The sequence below is a fragment of the Argopecten irradians genome, chromosome 8 (assembly GCF_041381155.1).
Source record: "Argopecten irradians isolate NY chromosome 8, Ai_NY, whole genome shotgun sequence".
Classification (NCBI taxonomy): Eukaryota; Metazoa; Mollusca; class Bivalvia; order Pectinida; family Pectinidae; genus Argopecten; species Argopecten irradians.
The window spans coordinates 38195164-38208773 of NC_091141.1; the positions used below are offsets into that span (position 1 = coordinate 38195164).

Below are 13610 nucleotides of genomic sequence, written 5' to 3' on the forward strand. Positions count from 1 at the left end.
ATTGATCGATTATGTTCGAATATCGAAGACGTGAAATTTTGTATATTACGCCCAAATTAATGGGTTTACAGCATATGTTTACAAGATCAAAAATCATCAAATTGTTTTAATAAAGTCAAAAAGTCCAGTCTGAACAAACAATAGTCTATATATGTACACAAATAAACAAAATGCTATTCTGATGTTACAAATATAAAAAAAACTCTTTTGCTGTCAGCTCCATCGTATCATTGCAATTAAACAACTGAATTATGACGTCATTTTTATAGATTTATGTTTTGTTTTCCAAAATAACCACACATGTAACATCTTTATATCAATCATTAGTTTAAAATTTTGTTTAATTTATAATAAGTATTGCTTTGTCATGTCACTACGTTTTCCAATTTTTCGTTTCCATGACATAACAGTATTATAAGTACATAGTGTCATTATATCTGCTATTTGACAATCATATTTTGGAATAGATTATATGTGTCTTGATGAATACCAGTTATATTTCATCGAATGAGGTGAAAAATATCAAAGTTTCCACCTCACGAGATAACATATTACTGGTAATCATCAACAAACAAGGAATATTATATTTATTACATTTGTTTTTTCGCTTCCATTTACAGAAGACCATCACTATTAGTTCCGTCAAAGGTTATTCCTCCATTTAATTGAACAGTCATTTGCCCTTGCGATGATTACGTCGCTTTTTGAGAGCAAAACGTTTTATTCCAACAGAAAGTAAGACGTCATTTTTATGCACAAACTAATGACGTAATAATCAAAATGATATTGTTTATATTTCCAGTGGTTGACATTATGCGATGCCATCGATCCCGGTTTGCCTTCCATTCCTTGTCCGGCACCTCCTCCATGTAACTGTAGTTGGAACATCGTCAACTGCGACTCCAGAAATCTATTCGAGATCCCTCGCTTCAACCTATCCCGAAACTTATCATGGCAGATCAACTTAAGTTCCAACAACATTAAATATATTCCAAGTAGAGCATTCCTGAACGTCACCGGTTTATACTCTCTATCAATTGAAAATAATCAAATTACAGATATGGCAGACGACGCCTTCTGTGGAGTCGAACATTCTCTAGAATATTTGTTCATGAAAAATAATGAAATGAAGAAGATTCCAAACGCTCTGCGTATGTTGAGAAATGTAGGAGGTATTTCCATTGAAGGAAACCCTGTACAATATTTCCAAGATGAAGTCTTTCAGAACGTTTCCTCCACTCTGTGGGACTTGACATTTGGAGATACGAGAATGTCGTTCTGGCCAGATTCGCTACAATACTTAACGAACCTAACCAGACTAACTGTTATAGATTTTAAACATGGATTGTCTGCCCTTGACATCATTAAATGGTCTTGAACAGTCACTAGGTTTTATTGAATTCCGACGATGTGAAATTCAGAGTCTGCCATTGTCGATTAGGTCCCTACGTGCGTTTGATGTGTTATCGCTCGACAGTAACCCAAATCTGAATCTAACAGGAGATGCTTTCGTCGGCATTCAATCATTAGTTCAAATCTATATCAGAAACCAAAACTTTGACACGTTCCCCGATATTTTCCATGATGCTTTGACAGTTCGCGACGTCGACATGTCAGGAACTCCAATCACACGCTTCGACGCTTCATTGATTCCGGAAAATAATAAGTTACGCACGATCTCCCTTTCGGATACATTATTGACTGAAATTCCTTCCGCCATCGTCAAAATGAAACAATTACAAAACCTCATAATCCGAAATAGTAGCATCACATCGGTGTCTAGATCTGACTTCAAGGGTCTCCGAAAGTTGAATTTCATCGCAATACAAGACGCTCCATTGACGTCATTCTCTGATGACGCTCTGAACGACACGCGCAGTCTTCAGTCTTTGTTGCTAAGCAACACAAACCTGACGACAATACCAAGGGCCATCATAGGACACTCACGTATAAATCAGCTGGACATGGGAGATAATCCTCTCGTCTGTACATGTTCTACTTTAGGGTGGATGAAGCGTTGGGAACATCATAGTTTCTTAGTTCTTACAGGAGACTGTGCTAATTTGCATAATGTTACTCTTAATACGTATTACAGTGAAAATGTGCCAAAATGTCCCGAGGAAAGCATTATTTCATAAATGGTCGCTGTTGTTTGAATTCCAATGATGCTTTGAAATAAAGTTAAACAGATGTTATCATGTAGTTTTGGCTTGTACTGTACAGATGGTATATTATAAATTAGTACGAAACTGGTACGTTCACTCATTTCGTTATCTGTTGTCAATGTTGTTTTTTCTGAAAAATAAAAAAAACAAACAAACAAAACAAAAACAAAACAAACAAAAAACCAAAAAATAATCAACCAATGGTAATATAATATCTGAAGAAATAATCCGGTCTACGTTTAAATTTACCTAACAATAATAAAATATTGGCCGTGTGTTGACATTTTGTGATCCCGAGGGTAGAATATCCCTATCCTTAATATCCAATTATGAAAGAGTATTTTTCTTTCATACCTCGACGTTTTATTGCAATTTTACAACTATAATATCCCGCCATTTTGAAATTAATTCGAAGAAATCCACGACTGAAAGTCAATTTTCCATACATGAAAAATTAGGTGATATTTTCAACACAAATTCCGTTGTTTGCATCTTTTATAGCAGAACCAGGCAAGTTTGTGAAAAATGTATACATTTTACTGAGGAAATAGAAATTTTGTTGACGCCGTGACGTCACGAAGCTTTATTACATGGATAGCCATGCAATACAGCCTCAGGCGACATGAGTGTATTGCCCTGGACCAGCCAGTATTACACCTGTAGGTATGAAAGAAATAAACATCGACAGAGTTCATGCCTGGTGGTAGATATGTACTGTCAGCGAACTTTTGGAGATAAGAGGCGACACTACCATGTTTGCCTATATTCCATTTTTCACACTATGTACTGTAAGTAATCAATATCTGTTTAATGATTTTAAATGAATGTACTTTTCATATATCTAGTTACAATTATTGGTAAAATATTGTATTTTTGTTTACGAATCCTGGCTAAAACATTGCATCTTGTTGTACAATTTCTGATGCATACCAGACTTCTATATCTCACCTACAAATGACAATGGCATGGTCGGAATACAATTACATGTATTATGTATAGTTTGATGAAATCTGGACAATGTAGTTTATTGGAATATGAAAAACGTAAACAATGCAGTTTGATAAAATCTGGACAATGCAGTTTGATTAAATCTAAATAATTTAAACAATGAAGTTTGATGCAATCTAGACAATATAGTTTGATGAAATCTGAGTAATTCGGTTTGATGAAATCTGAATAATGTAGGTTGATGAAATCTGAAAAATGTAAGTTGACGAAATATGAATAATGTAGCTTGACGAAATCTGATTACATTTGTATTGTGGTTTGATTAAATCTGAATAATCTGATATTGACTGATGACAAAAACAATACCAATCTTAATAATCGAAAAAATGAAAAATACAAATATAGGAAAGGGTTATATATGCTTACAGTGTCTGATCAACGTCCTGGCCCTGGATGCTGTTTCAGTTCCCAAACCATGCCCGGCGGCACCTCCATGTGATTGTGACTGGACAAGCATCAACTGTGACTCCAGGAATTTATCGGAAGTACCTCGCTTCAATCTCTCCGAAGAATGGCGATGGCAGCTTGATCTCAGTTCAAACAACATCAAATATATCCCCAGTAAAGCCTTCATAAACATCACAGGTTTAGAGTTTCTGAAAATAGCAAACAATAACATCGTGGAGATGGCCGACGATGCCCTCTTTGGTGCTGAAAACACGCTAGAATTTCTATTCATGAGAGACAACAAGATGGCGGAGGTTCCTACTGCATTGGGTAAGATGAGGAAAGTATCATCTCTCTCAATTGATGGAAATCCTGTTCAGGATTTTCAAGCTCAAGTTTTTCAAAATGTGTCCTCTACTCTTCAGTATCTGGAATTCGGCTATCCTGGAATGTCCTTTTGGCCTGATTCAATTCGATACTTAACAAACTTAACAAGTCTGACAGTCACAAACTTAAATATGGATTATCTGCCCCTGTCTTCTTTCCTCGGTTTGGAAAATTCTCTAGGACTTCTGGGATTTGAAAAATGCACTATTCGAAGTCTGCCCTTGTCATTGAGCACACTGAATGCTCTTGAAGTACTGTCCCTCGATAGCAATCCGTATTTAACTCTCTCGGGCATTCCGAAAGAAGCTTTTAGTGGGATGCCATCGCTTGACGAAATTTCTATACGAAATCAAAGTTTTGATACAATTCCAGATATTTTTCACGATGCATTAAGAATTCGCGACATCGAAACTTCAGGCACTCCCATAACCCATTTTGATGCTTCCATGATTCCAGATGAAAATAACCTGCAAACCGTGAGACTTTCTGACACGTTACTACGCGAGTTTCCATCTGCAATTACCAAGATGAAAGAGATGCAATCCCTTATAATTCGTAACAGTAGCATAACGTCAGTGCCCGCATCCGCCTTTGAAGGTTTGACTAAGGTAACTTACATAGGTATAACAGACGCTCCTCTGACGTCATTCTCTGATGACGCACTTAGAGACGCACGCAACCTCCAATGGCTGTTTCTTAGCAACACCAACCTCACGACGATCCCAAGAGCTATCACAGGACTTCAAAATATCCGTAATGTAGACCTGGAAGGGAATAAGGTCATATGTACGTGTGCTAGCTTGGGATGGTTGAAGCATTGGGATGGAAATGATTTCTTCTTCCCTGTAGGTGACTGTTCTAATCTGAAGAACGTCAGTCTGAGTGATTACTACAGAGAACAGGTACCAAAGTGTCCAGAAGAAATTATTATTCTGTAATGTTTTGCTTCTGGAGTTATGGGAATAATTTATTTAGACCTTGTATCATCAAAATTGCTAATAAGACAGGCTGAAAAGAAAAACGTTTTCGTTGAAATTTTTACTGCGTGTATTTTTAAAGAAATAAAAACAATTGTAGACGACAAAAACTGTTATCTTCAATTTTCATTTCTTTAAATAGTTCTTTCGTGTTGCGAATTTTATCATTAATGTAAGCAATATTTGTCACACAACCAATCTTGAAGTTTTATTATAATACGTATGTATAACGCAGCATTGTGGCATGCTCCATTTTAAGCAAAGATTTTATTTGAAATAGTTAGTAGTTTTGTAATGCTTCCACAGAAAACAATTAACTGAGATTAAGATTTATAAAAAAAAATTGAGAAAGCAACGAAATCTTCATACCATATTTCAGAGTGAGAATGGCGCAATGCCCAGATGCAAATATGTCATTTTAGACTTTGCCTGAAGTGCTCAATATTTATATGAAGATTTTCTTGATAAATCACCACGTTTATCCTTTCGTTATCGATTGATAAATGCTTTGAAATAACGTCAATTGTAACAGTAATCACAAAATTCTTCATAAATTACCAGCGTAAAATCATTGACAAGGTATATTCGCAATGCAATAATGCTCCTGAGAAAACGACCGAACTGAATGGAGTATCTTGTACAAACTGAAAAATTATAAAAAAAAAATCAGTTTTACGTACTTGCTATTCGTTAAAATTGGTTATAGTATAATGATTTAAAGATTAATTGCAATGCTACTATTGTTTGCTGGTATTATTTAAGCGATATGCATACAGTGGTCCAGGTACACAGGAGATAATGATTTTCCCGAAATTTACAAGAAAAAACGTATTACAATATGACTACATATACTCCATTATGTTTTGTTGATCAGACGATCGTCTTCGTCACCACTACATCATCATCGTCATCATCATAATCATCATCATCACCATCTTCTTCTTCTTCAAAATTATTTGATTTTCTTCAACAATTGTCGTCCCATCATTACCATTTGTAATCATTATCATCACTTAAAGATGCACCACCGCCGACAGAGCATAAATTATACTCATCATTTGAACAACAATTGGTGTTTAATCGTATATATATATGTCTAATTTACATAAAAAATAACATACGATATTTTGTCTTTGGTGCATGCGCCATCGGTACTTAATTTCATATAGGACATAGTGCCACGGAATTTTTTCGGGATACAATTAATTATTTTTAGTATCTTTATCTTGAAGTAGAATTAGAAGCTCAAACTTTTCAAAGGTGGTAATGGTGTAAATAACGTAACTTTTGTGACTAGAGAAAAATACTTATTTGTATGCTTTTGTTTGTTATTGAGACAAAATACTATTTGTCGGCGATGGAGCATCTTTAACAATTCTAGTATTTGGTATATTTTAGTGATTATATAATGAAAATGTAAGTGATACGGAGTTCTTCATAATAATTTCAGCATATACACACTTATCATACGCCTCCTACCAACAGAGATAAGATACCGCGCTTCAGGTGACAAGTTCCTCGTGAATAATACCTTCAAAATGATGTTCCTTGGTATTTACTTTTTGGTTATTACGGTAAGTTTTGTTTTCTTTTTTATCATCATAAATCAGCTGGAGAGCGAACTGATTTCTTTGTGACTTTTGCAAGTTTGCCTGATCCATTTTTACCATTTTCATTATTTTGTTGAATGTCTTATCAGTAGCTTAAGTATCAGTAGTTTAAGGACGCCTCTCTATGTGTACTATTCACCTACATATTAGCTCCGTCTGTTTGTTAATTTTGTATTACCGTAGAGCGGACTATCTTCGTGCTGTGGTATTTTTGCCATTTCTCGGGATATATGGATTCGTGAAACATTAATAATCGGTTGATTTAAATCAAAACAATTGAAAGAAAAAAGCAAATTTTTCATCTGCTGAAATTAAATTTTCTAGTTTTAAGGTTTACATTGCGAAAATTTCGACCCGCGAAAATAACCGGCTTACAGTATCTTTAAAGCGTTTCTGTATGTGGCATTCATTTCAAATATAAACAATAAATTATATTGACAATTACGATAAATTAATAATCTAATGCTCACAATTTACCTGAACAATATTTACACAGATATCAATTTATCAATTTAAATTAAGACTGTTTTTCCATTGTAGTTGACCATTCTTACCCAGAATTCCTCAGCCTCTGTACCCGATGACCCTCATCCCTGTCCTGTGAAGGCTCCGTGTAGCTGTGACTTCGCTAAAGTGATATGTACCAACCTCACTCAAACAGAATTTCCGACCTTCACCAAGGTCAACACCACTTGGCACTGCTGGACTCTTGTCATGAACTACAACTTCAACATCAAAAGAATTCCAGCTAGAGCTTTTGGAAATCTTCCATTTTGTTCTCTGCAGATTGGACATAACGGTTTTGAAGTAATAGAAGATGGCGCTCTGAATGGATCTGAAGCATTCCTTGATAATGTGTTCATGCAGTTTAATAAGTTTAAGGAACTTCCTAATGAGATTGCCAGAATGCCAAATATTACCATGCTTAGTATCCATGACAACCCAATTACGACACTTCCGCCAAAGATGGCGTTTGCGTCTACTCTCCAATTCTTAGACATCGGATCGCCAGAAATGACGACATGGCCAGATTCAATCCGAACTCTCAAGAAGGTTTTTAGTTTATCACTCTATAAACTCGGGATGACTGACTTGCCTCTTAATGCATTTATCGGTTTAGAGGATAACATTGGGTTCGTAACCTTTACAGCCACGCGGTTCAGGAGTTTCCCGAGAGCAATGAAGCGTCTCCGGAAAATGACGGATCTGTTGATCGAGGACAATGTTGAATTGACATCTGACGGCATACCAGATGACGCATTCAGTGGTATGGTGTCCCTCAGTGATGTTGCTATTACCAATAGTAGTATTACAAGAGTTCCGAATCTGACTACTCTCCCTGCACTTACTCACCTAGAACTGTCACATGCTCCTTTGTCACAATGGGATCTCGGTACGTTGCCAGAACAGCCTATTATCATGTCTGTAGATTTCAGTTACACGGACATAGATCATATCCCGGCCGCCGTACGTCGGATCAGAAGCTTATTCGAATTATCACTTGACAACACCAAAATATCCCAAATCGGACCTACTGACCTCGCTGGACTCCAAAAATTACAAGAACTCAGCTTTGACCACAGCCCTTTGACCGACATCTCCGTAGACGCCTTTAACGATACCCACCTTCTAAGAAATCTAAATCTAGATTTCACAAAGCTCCCAGGGTTCCCCAGAGCAATCGAACGACTTCCGGCTCTAATGACTGTCAGCTTGCAAAATATTACTATTGAGTGTTCATGCGCAGAACTTGGGTGGATGAAGAATTGGGTCGGTTTGAAACAGTTTCTAGGTGGTGATGGAGAGTGTAATAATATCCACATGAATTTGTTTGAATATATCCACAGCAACCTATCGAAATGTCCTTAGTATAGTCTCTTTTTTGTCAGTAAATTAAAAATGATATATTATCGAACATTTTACGTCATTTATTGCCGGTAACTGTGCAAAATCTTCGAGAAAACCGTAATTTTCATATTTCAGGAAGCGGAATAAACTAAAAATGTATTACGAGTATCGACGTCTGAGGTTACTCTACATATTCATCAAATAAAAATAATAGTTAACATGTATGTAATATTTGTTTATGTATCATTTTGATCAAAATACATATGCTTATAATCACTCCATTTAATAGAGGTTATGTCGAATTACTGCTTCATAAATTTGACACTTCTCGACCAAAAATCAAACGTAACGACAGTCTCAAAATTGAGATGAAATTGTCTGAGTAATTTCTTTGTGAAGGCGACTTAGAAAAATAGTCAATTTTGAGGTCGATCTTGAGCGTAAATCTCATGTTGAAATTAATCAAGCGGGTCAAGACAACATTCCACATGGGCCCACGTTCTGGTGACTTATATACTATCTGTACTTAAGATCAAATTATTTTCCTCTCATAGCTTCATCAATTGAAAACGACATTTCGTCACAGTATACATCCTATACGACTATGGCCAGTATATGTATACTGTGACGAAATGTCGTGTACGTTGTCATCTCGCCAGTATGTGTTTCTTTGATATATATATTAAGCGTTGTTGTGCTCTTTTGGCGAGATGACAACGTACACGAAAATGAGTTTGACAGCCCATTCTAACTTTTTCGTCCCTGAAATTCACTACCAAGATTCTGGAAACAACAGTTTGAGGATGATCATCAGAACATAACCAATAGTTGGATGTTGTCAGATCCTCTTATCAAAGAAAGTGATAATAAGAATTTGTATTTCAATCAGATTGGTTACCGTATTCATCAAAACATCTAGATAAATAACTTCAAAATTTATCAAACAGTAATGATTAAAAAAATAACAAACAATAACGACGTGTGTGAAATCATAAGATATAATATCCACAACTTTAGTGAAGCTGTTAATTTGTATTATAGAGACCTATTAGGAATATAACGTATATTCATTTACGCAATCATTAAGTTACCCAAATACATAAATATGTGAAAGAAAAGCGCATGAAGTTGTTTTCAACATTTTCATAAAAAGGGGCGTCATAATATTTACATGGCACCATTACTAACATAACTAGGTGCATAGGTACTCAAATGGGCAGTCACAACTGCATTCGATTATATTACTATAGTGGTAAAATTGAACACAGCTAAAACACATTTAATCCTACATGTAATGTATGTAATATCAGTTAATTGCAAGTAAAATGAAATGTGTAAAGAAAAAAATGTTTTGTAATATATCGTTATATGTGTTCAATATATTTAATTTGTTTGTAAAAGCAATAAATGTTTGTGTATTTTTTAAATATTTATATGTTAAAATAATTTTTTTGTTCAATAATTTCTTTGTGTGTGTGAAAAATATATTTGTAAAAATATATAATTATGTGATTTTCACAAAAACACACAAATATATTGTTTTTACACACAAACCATTTTTTTTCACACACACATATAAAAAAATACACACAAATATTTTTTCACACACACACAAATATTTTTTCACACACACACAAAGAAATTTTGTTCACGGAAATATAAAACAAAATCACAAACAAATATACGTTTTTACACACAAACCATTTTTTTCACACATACATATAAAAAAACCACACAAATATTTCTCACACACACAGATTAAAAATAATGAACACATATAACGATATATTACAAACACATTTTTTTCGCACAAATGTTTTTACTTATTGAATTTTGCAACGTTCGGCACGCCACACGTAGAATTGTTTTGTTTTTGAAGCAAAGCATTTATTAATAAATATAATCAAATCACACAGGCTCTTACATTCCTGACACATACATCATACATTTTTTCTCATATATCCATCTTTTAATGGTATCACACACATACCCCTAACAAACCCTATTATTACACATTTACATGGACAAAGAGAAGACAAACAAGACCGTTTGCATACACTCATAATTCATAAAGATTAAATTTCATCATCTTAACCATATATATATACCGTCAATCTTACATTACGCATGCACTCACTTACACACACAAGGACATAAAAAAGACAGAAGATTTAGAAAAACGGTGAACTTAAGAGCAATGAAAGTCCTATTGAATCATTTTATATACAGAATATATGAAATATGAAAAAAGGAGAGATGGAAAAAGAAAGAAAGAAAGAAAGAAAGAAAGAAAGAAAGAAAGAAAAAGAAAGAAAGAAATCTTTTATTTTAACACGTTAGCAAGGGGGGTGAAAATGTAAATGTAAAATGATACAAAGGTTGAAAGGACTATATAATTGAAAATAATTGCAACAACTAAAATTACATTAAATAAACATGTCTTAACCAAATAATTGTAATAGCTTTTCCCACTTCTTCCACTCATTTAAAACCTTTGTTTTATAAACTGGCCTTTCTTGTTGGTAATAATTTTTTGTACTTTATATTGATCTACAATAGAATATAGAAAAAAAATTGAATATTTAAAGATTTGTATAAACATCTGCACCTATAAATGTACTGCTTTAAAAGTAAAATAATTTGATTGTAAACTTTAAAGGCTGGACTGTTGTTATTATCTAGCTTACCAAATAACAAAGTATGTTTATTTATTGTAAAAGGAATATTAAGTGTAACCAACAGCTCATCTGAGTTTCTAGAAAATTTTGTACTTCGTCACACTCCCGAAATAAATGCACAATTGTTTATCTATCAGAATTGCAAAAATTACAAAAAGGGTGGAGGTGTTTTAACTTATTGCTGAAATATAAAAAAAGATATACGAATTATCCATCTCATATTACAGCATCAATTACAATATAATACTCCTGCTATGTATTTTCAGAAACAGAAGTCCTATTAGTAAATACGCTATTCTTTTTGCAAAGAAACTCACATTTGTCAACAAAAAATGAGCAATAGTTACTATTACAAGGTAATATTACAAGGCGTTTTATTAGTGTATTAAAGATGCTCCACCGCCGACAGAGCATAAATGATATTCATCATTTGAACAATAATTGGTGTTTAATCGTGTATATAATAGTCTAATTAACACAAAAAAATAATATGAAATGATTTATTTTGCCTTTGGTGCTTGCACATTCAGTACTTCATTCCATATAGATATAGTGGTACGGAATTTTTTCGGGATGCAATTAATTGTTTTTTATATTTCTAACCTGAAGTAAAATTAGAAGCTCAAACTTTTCATTGGTGGTTATGGTATAAAGCAAGTAACTTTTGTAACTGAAGAAAAATACTAAATCGTCTGTCCCTGTTTTTGATAGTGAAAAAATACCATTTGTCAGCGGTGGAGCATCTTTATTAGTAATTAAGGTGGTTCGATACAGTTAGGCCTAAAAATTTCCCCTTGTTTAATTTTCTTTAAAATTTGCTCATTGAAAGATTGGTTGATAAGCTGTTTATTAAGGCTTTTATTTGAAATTTGACCGTGCGGTTTAAAAAATATTGTACTCTCAATAACCCTACTTTACCGTCTGTTTTTCTCAAAACACAATTTTACACACATATTTTCAAAGCTTGATAATTGACTGAAATATTACAAACAAACAAAATTTTAATATGTAAGTTTATATGGATATCAATGAACTCAATCTCGTTTTCACTCAAAAAAAATATTATAATTGTGAATTTTTCACGCGAATGCGTGTAAATGAGGCCTAAAAAGGGCCAATTTTTGCATTTGAATTTCAAATTAAATACTTAATTTCGAAAAAATCGTGTCATTTAATTTTCCTTATTTTTTGTCCACATAATAAAACAATTGTTTGGGTAATGATGAAAGAATATTAAAAAAAAATTGACCGCGGAATTTTTTAGTAATTAGCCTTTCTATACCCCTACCCCCTAAAAAATGACTTTTTCACAATTATATTATTAGACCGAAATCGAGCGATAATATTTTTATAAAGAAACATCTTATATATTGAATATTATAAAGTGTAATAGTCTGATAGTATGAATTGTTACACCTATTAATTTTATGTCATGATGCCACCGATTTCTTGCTATACAAAGCTAAGAAATTGCACAAATAAACCTTTATTTTGCCTGGATATAATATCTGAAAAACGAATATGGAAAATTCCGTGTAAAGATTCTACTTCAATTACCCTTTAGACAATCCATGATTTTATATTGTTTTAGCGGAAAAATATTTTATCAAAATCTATCTTTCCATCGTCAAGATATCTTAGCTTCAATAGTCGTTTGAGGCAGATATTCAAGCATAAATTTGAATTTGGCGCCAAAATTGTAACGATGAAAAGCGTCTACGTGACAACGATCGAAGTTGATAACTTCAACTTGATCACAACAATGTCGATAAAATCGATGTCATCATACACAACTGTATGTCTTTGTATGTTTTTTGAGGAGATATCTGCATATCTAATACATGTAGATATATATTTATTATCCGAAGTAAACTAAAACAGATTTTTGGATCCTCAATATAACCTATACGGAAAGTATACGCCTAAGAAAAAAATCTCTTATTCTGAATCCTCGATCTACGTTCAGCTGATAACTGTAGACAGGAAAATAATTAGTCTATGCCTACATGTACATGTTTAGTTTCTATATCACAGATATAATACTGATGTTGGCACTAGCTTACATGTGCTTTTTCGTAAGATAGTATTTGATCAACTGAATCAGAGTACTTCCGTGTATTTTCTCAAAACGGGAAATACATGCATCATCTAATTACAGTAGTTAGGCCTATGTCTTATCGTACATGTATACAGTAAATAAAATATTGTTTCCCGAACGTGTTAGTGCTTATTGAGGATCATATTAGCTAAACATGATACATGTAGACATCTACATAAGCAATATTCATGAAATACATTTGTATACTAGCTTGTACATGTACAAATTGAACGAAAAGTAGGGGTGGGGCGATGGAGAGATGAAAATATTTCTGTATCTGTAGTTTTATATTAGAGTATTACCCGGCAAAATTGGAATATCTTGATTTAATTATGCATCTCCCTTAAACACATGTATATTAAGTGTCAAATATTCACAGTTTAACGGAGTTGAACAGAAAATGTTTTAATCAATTTATTGTTATGAAATCTCATTTTATTCAGTACAAGATC

General features: G+C 33.6%; 2 protein-coding genes and 1 pseudogene across 2 annotated transcripts; all 3 read left to right on the top strand.

The window, feature by feature from the left end:
• The first annotated feature begins 978 nt into the window (after positions 1–978).
• Positions 979–2197, top strand: LOC138328983 (leucine-rich repeats and immunoglobulin-like domains protein 2; annotated as a pseudogene).
• Positions 2198–2901: 704 nt separating this feature from the next.
• On the top strand, positions 2902–5028 carry LOC138328984 (leucine-rich repeat-containing G-protein coupled receptor 4-like). Its single transcript, XM_069275683.1, has 2 exons — positions 2902–2953; positions 3542–5028. The coding sequence occupies exons 1-2, from the start codon at positions 2918–2920 to the stop codon at positions 4883–4885; spliced, it is 1380 nt and encodes a 459-aa protein (XP_069131784.1). The 5' UTR covers positions 2902–2917; the 3' UTR covers positions 4886–5028.
• Positions 5029–6379: 1351 nt separating this feature from the next.
• LOC138328985 (leucine-rich repeat-containing G-protein coupled receptor 4-like) lies at positions 6380–8589 on the top strand. The gene is made up of 2 exons (XM_069275684.1): positions 6380–6498; positions 7075–8589. Exons 1-2 carry the CDS (start codon positions 6463–6465, stop codon positions 8401–8403), a joined length of 1365 nt encoding a protein of 454 aa, XP_069131785.1. The 5' UTR covers positions 6380–6462; the 3' UTR covers positions 8404–8589.
• Positions 8590–13610: the final 5021 nt, after the last annotated feature.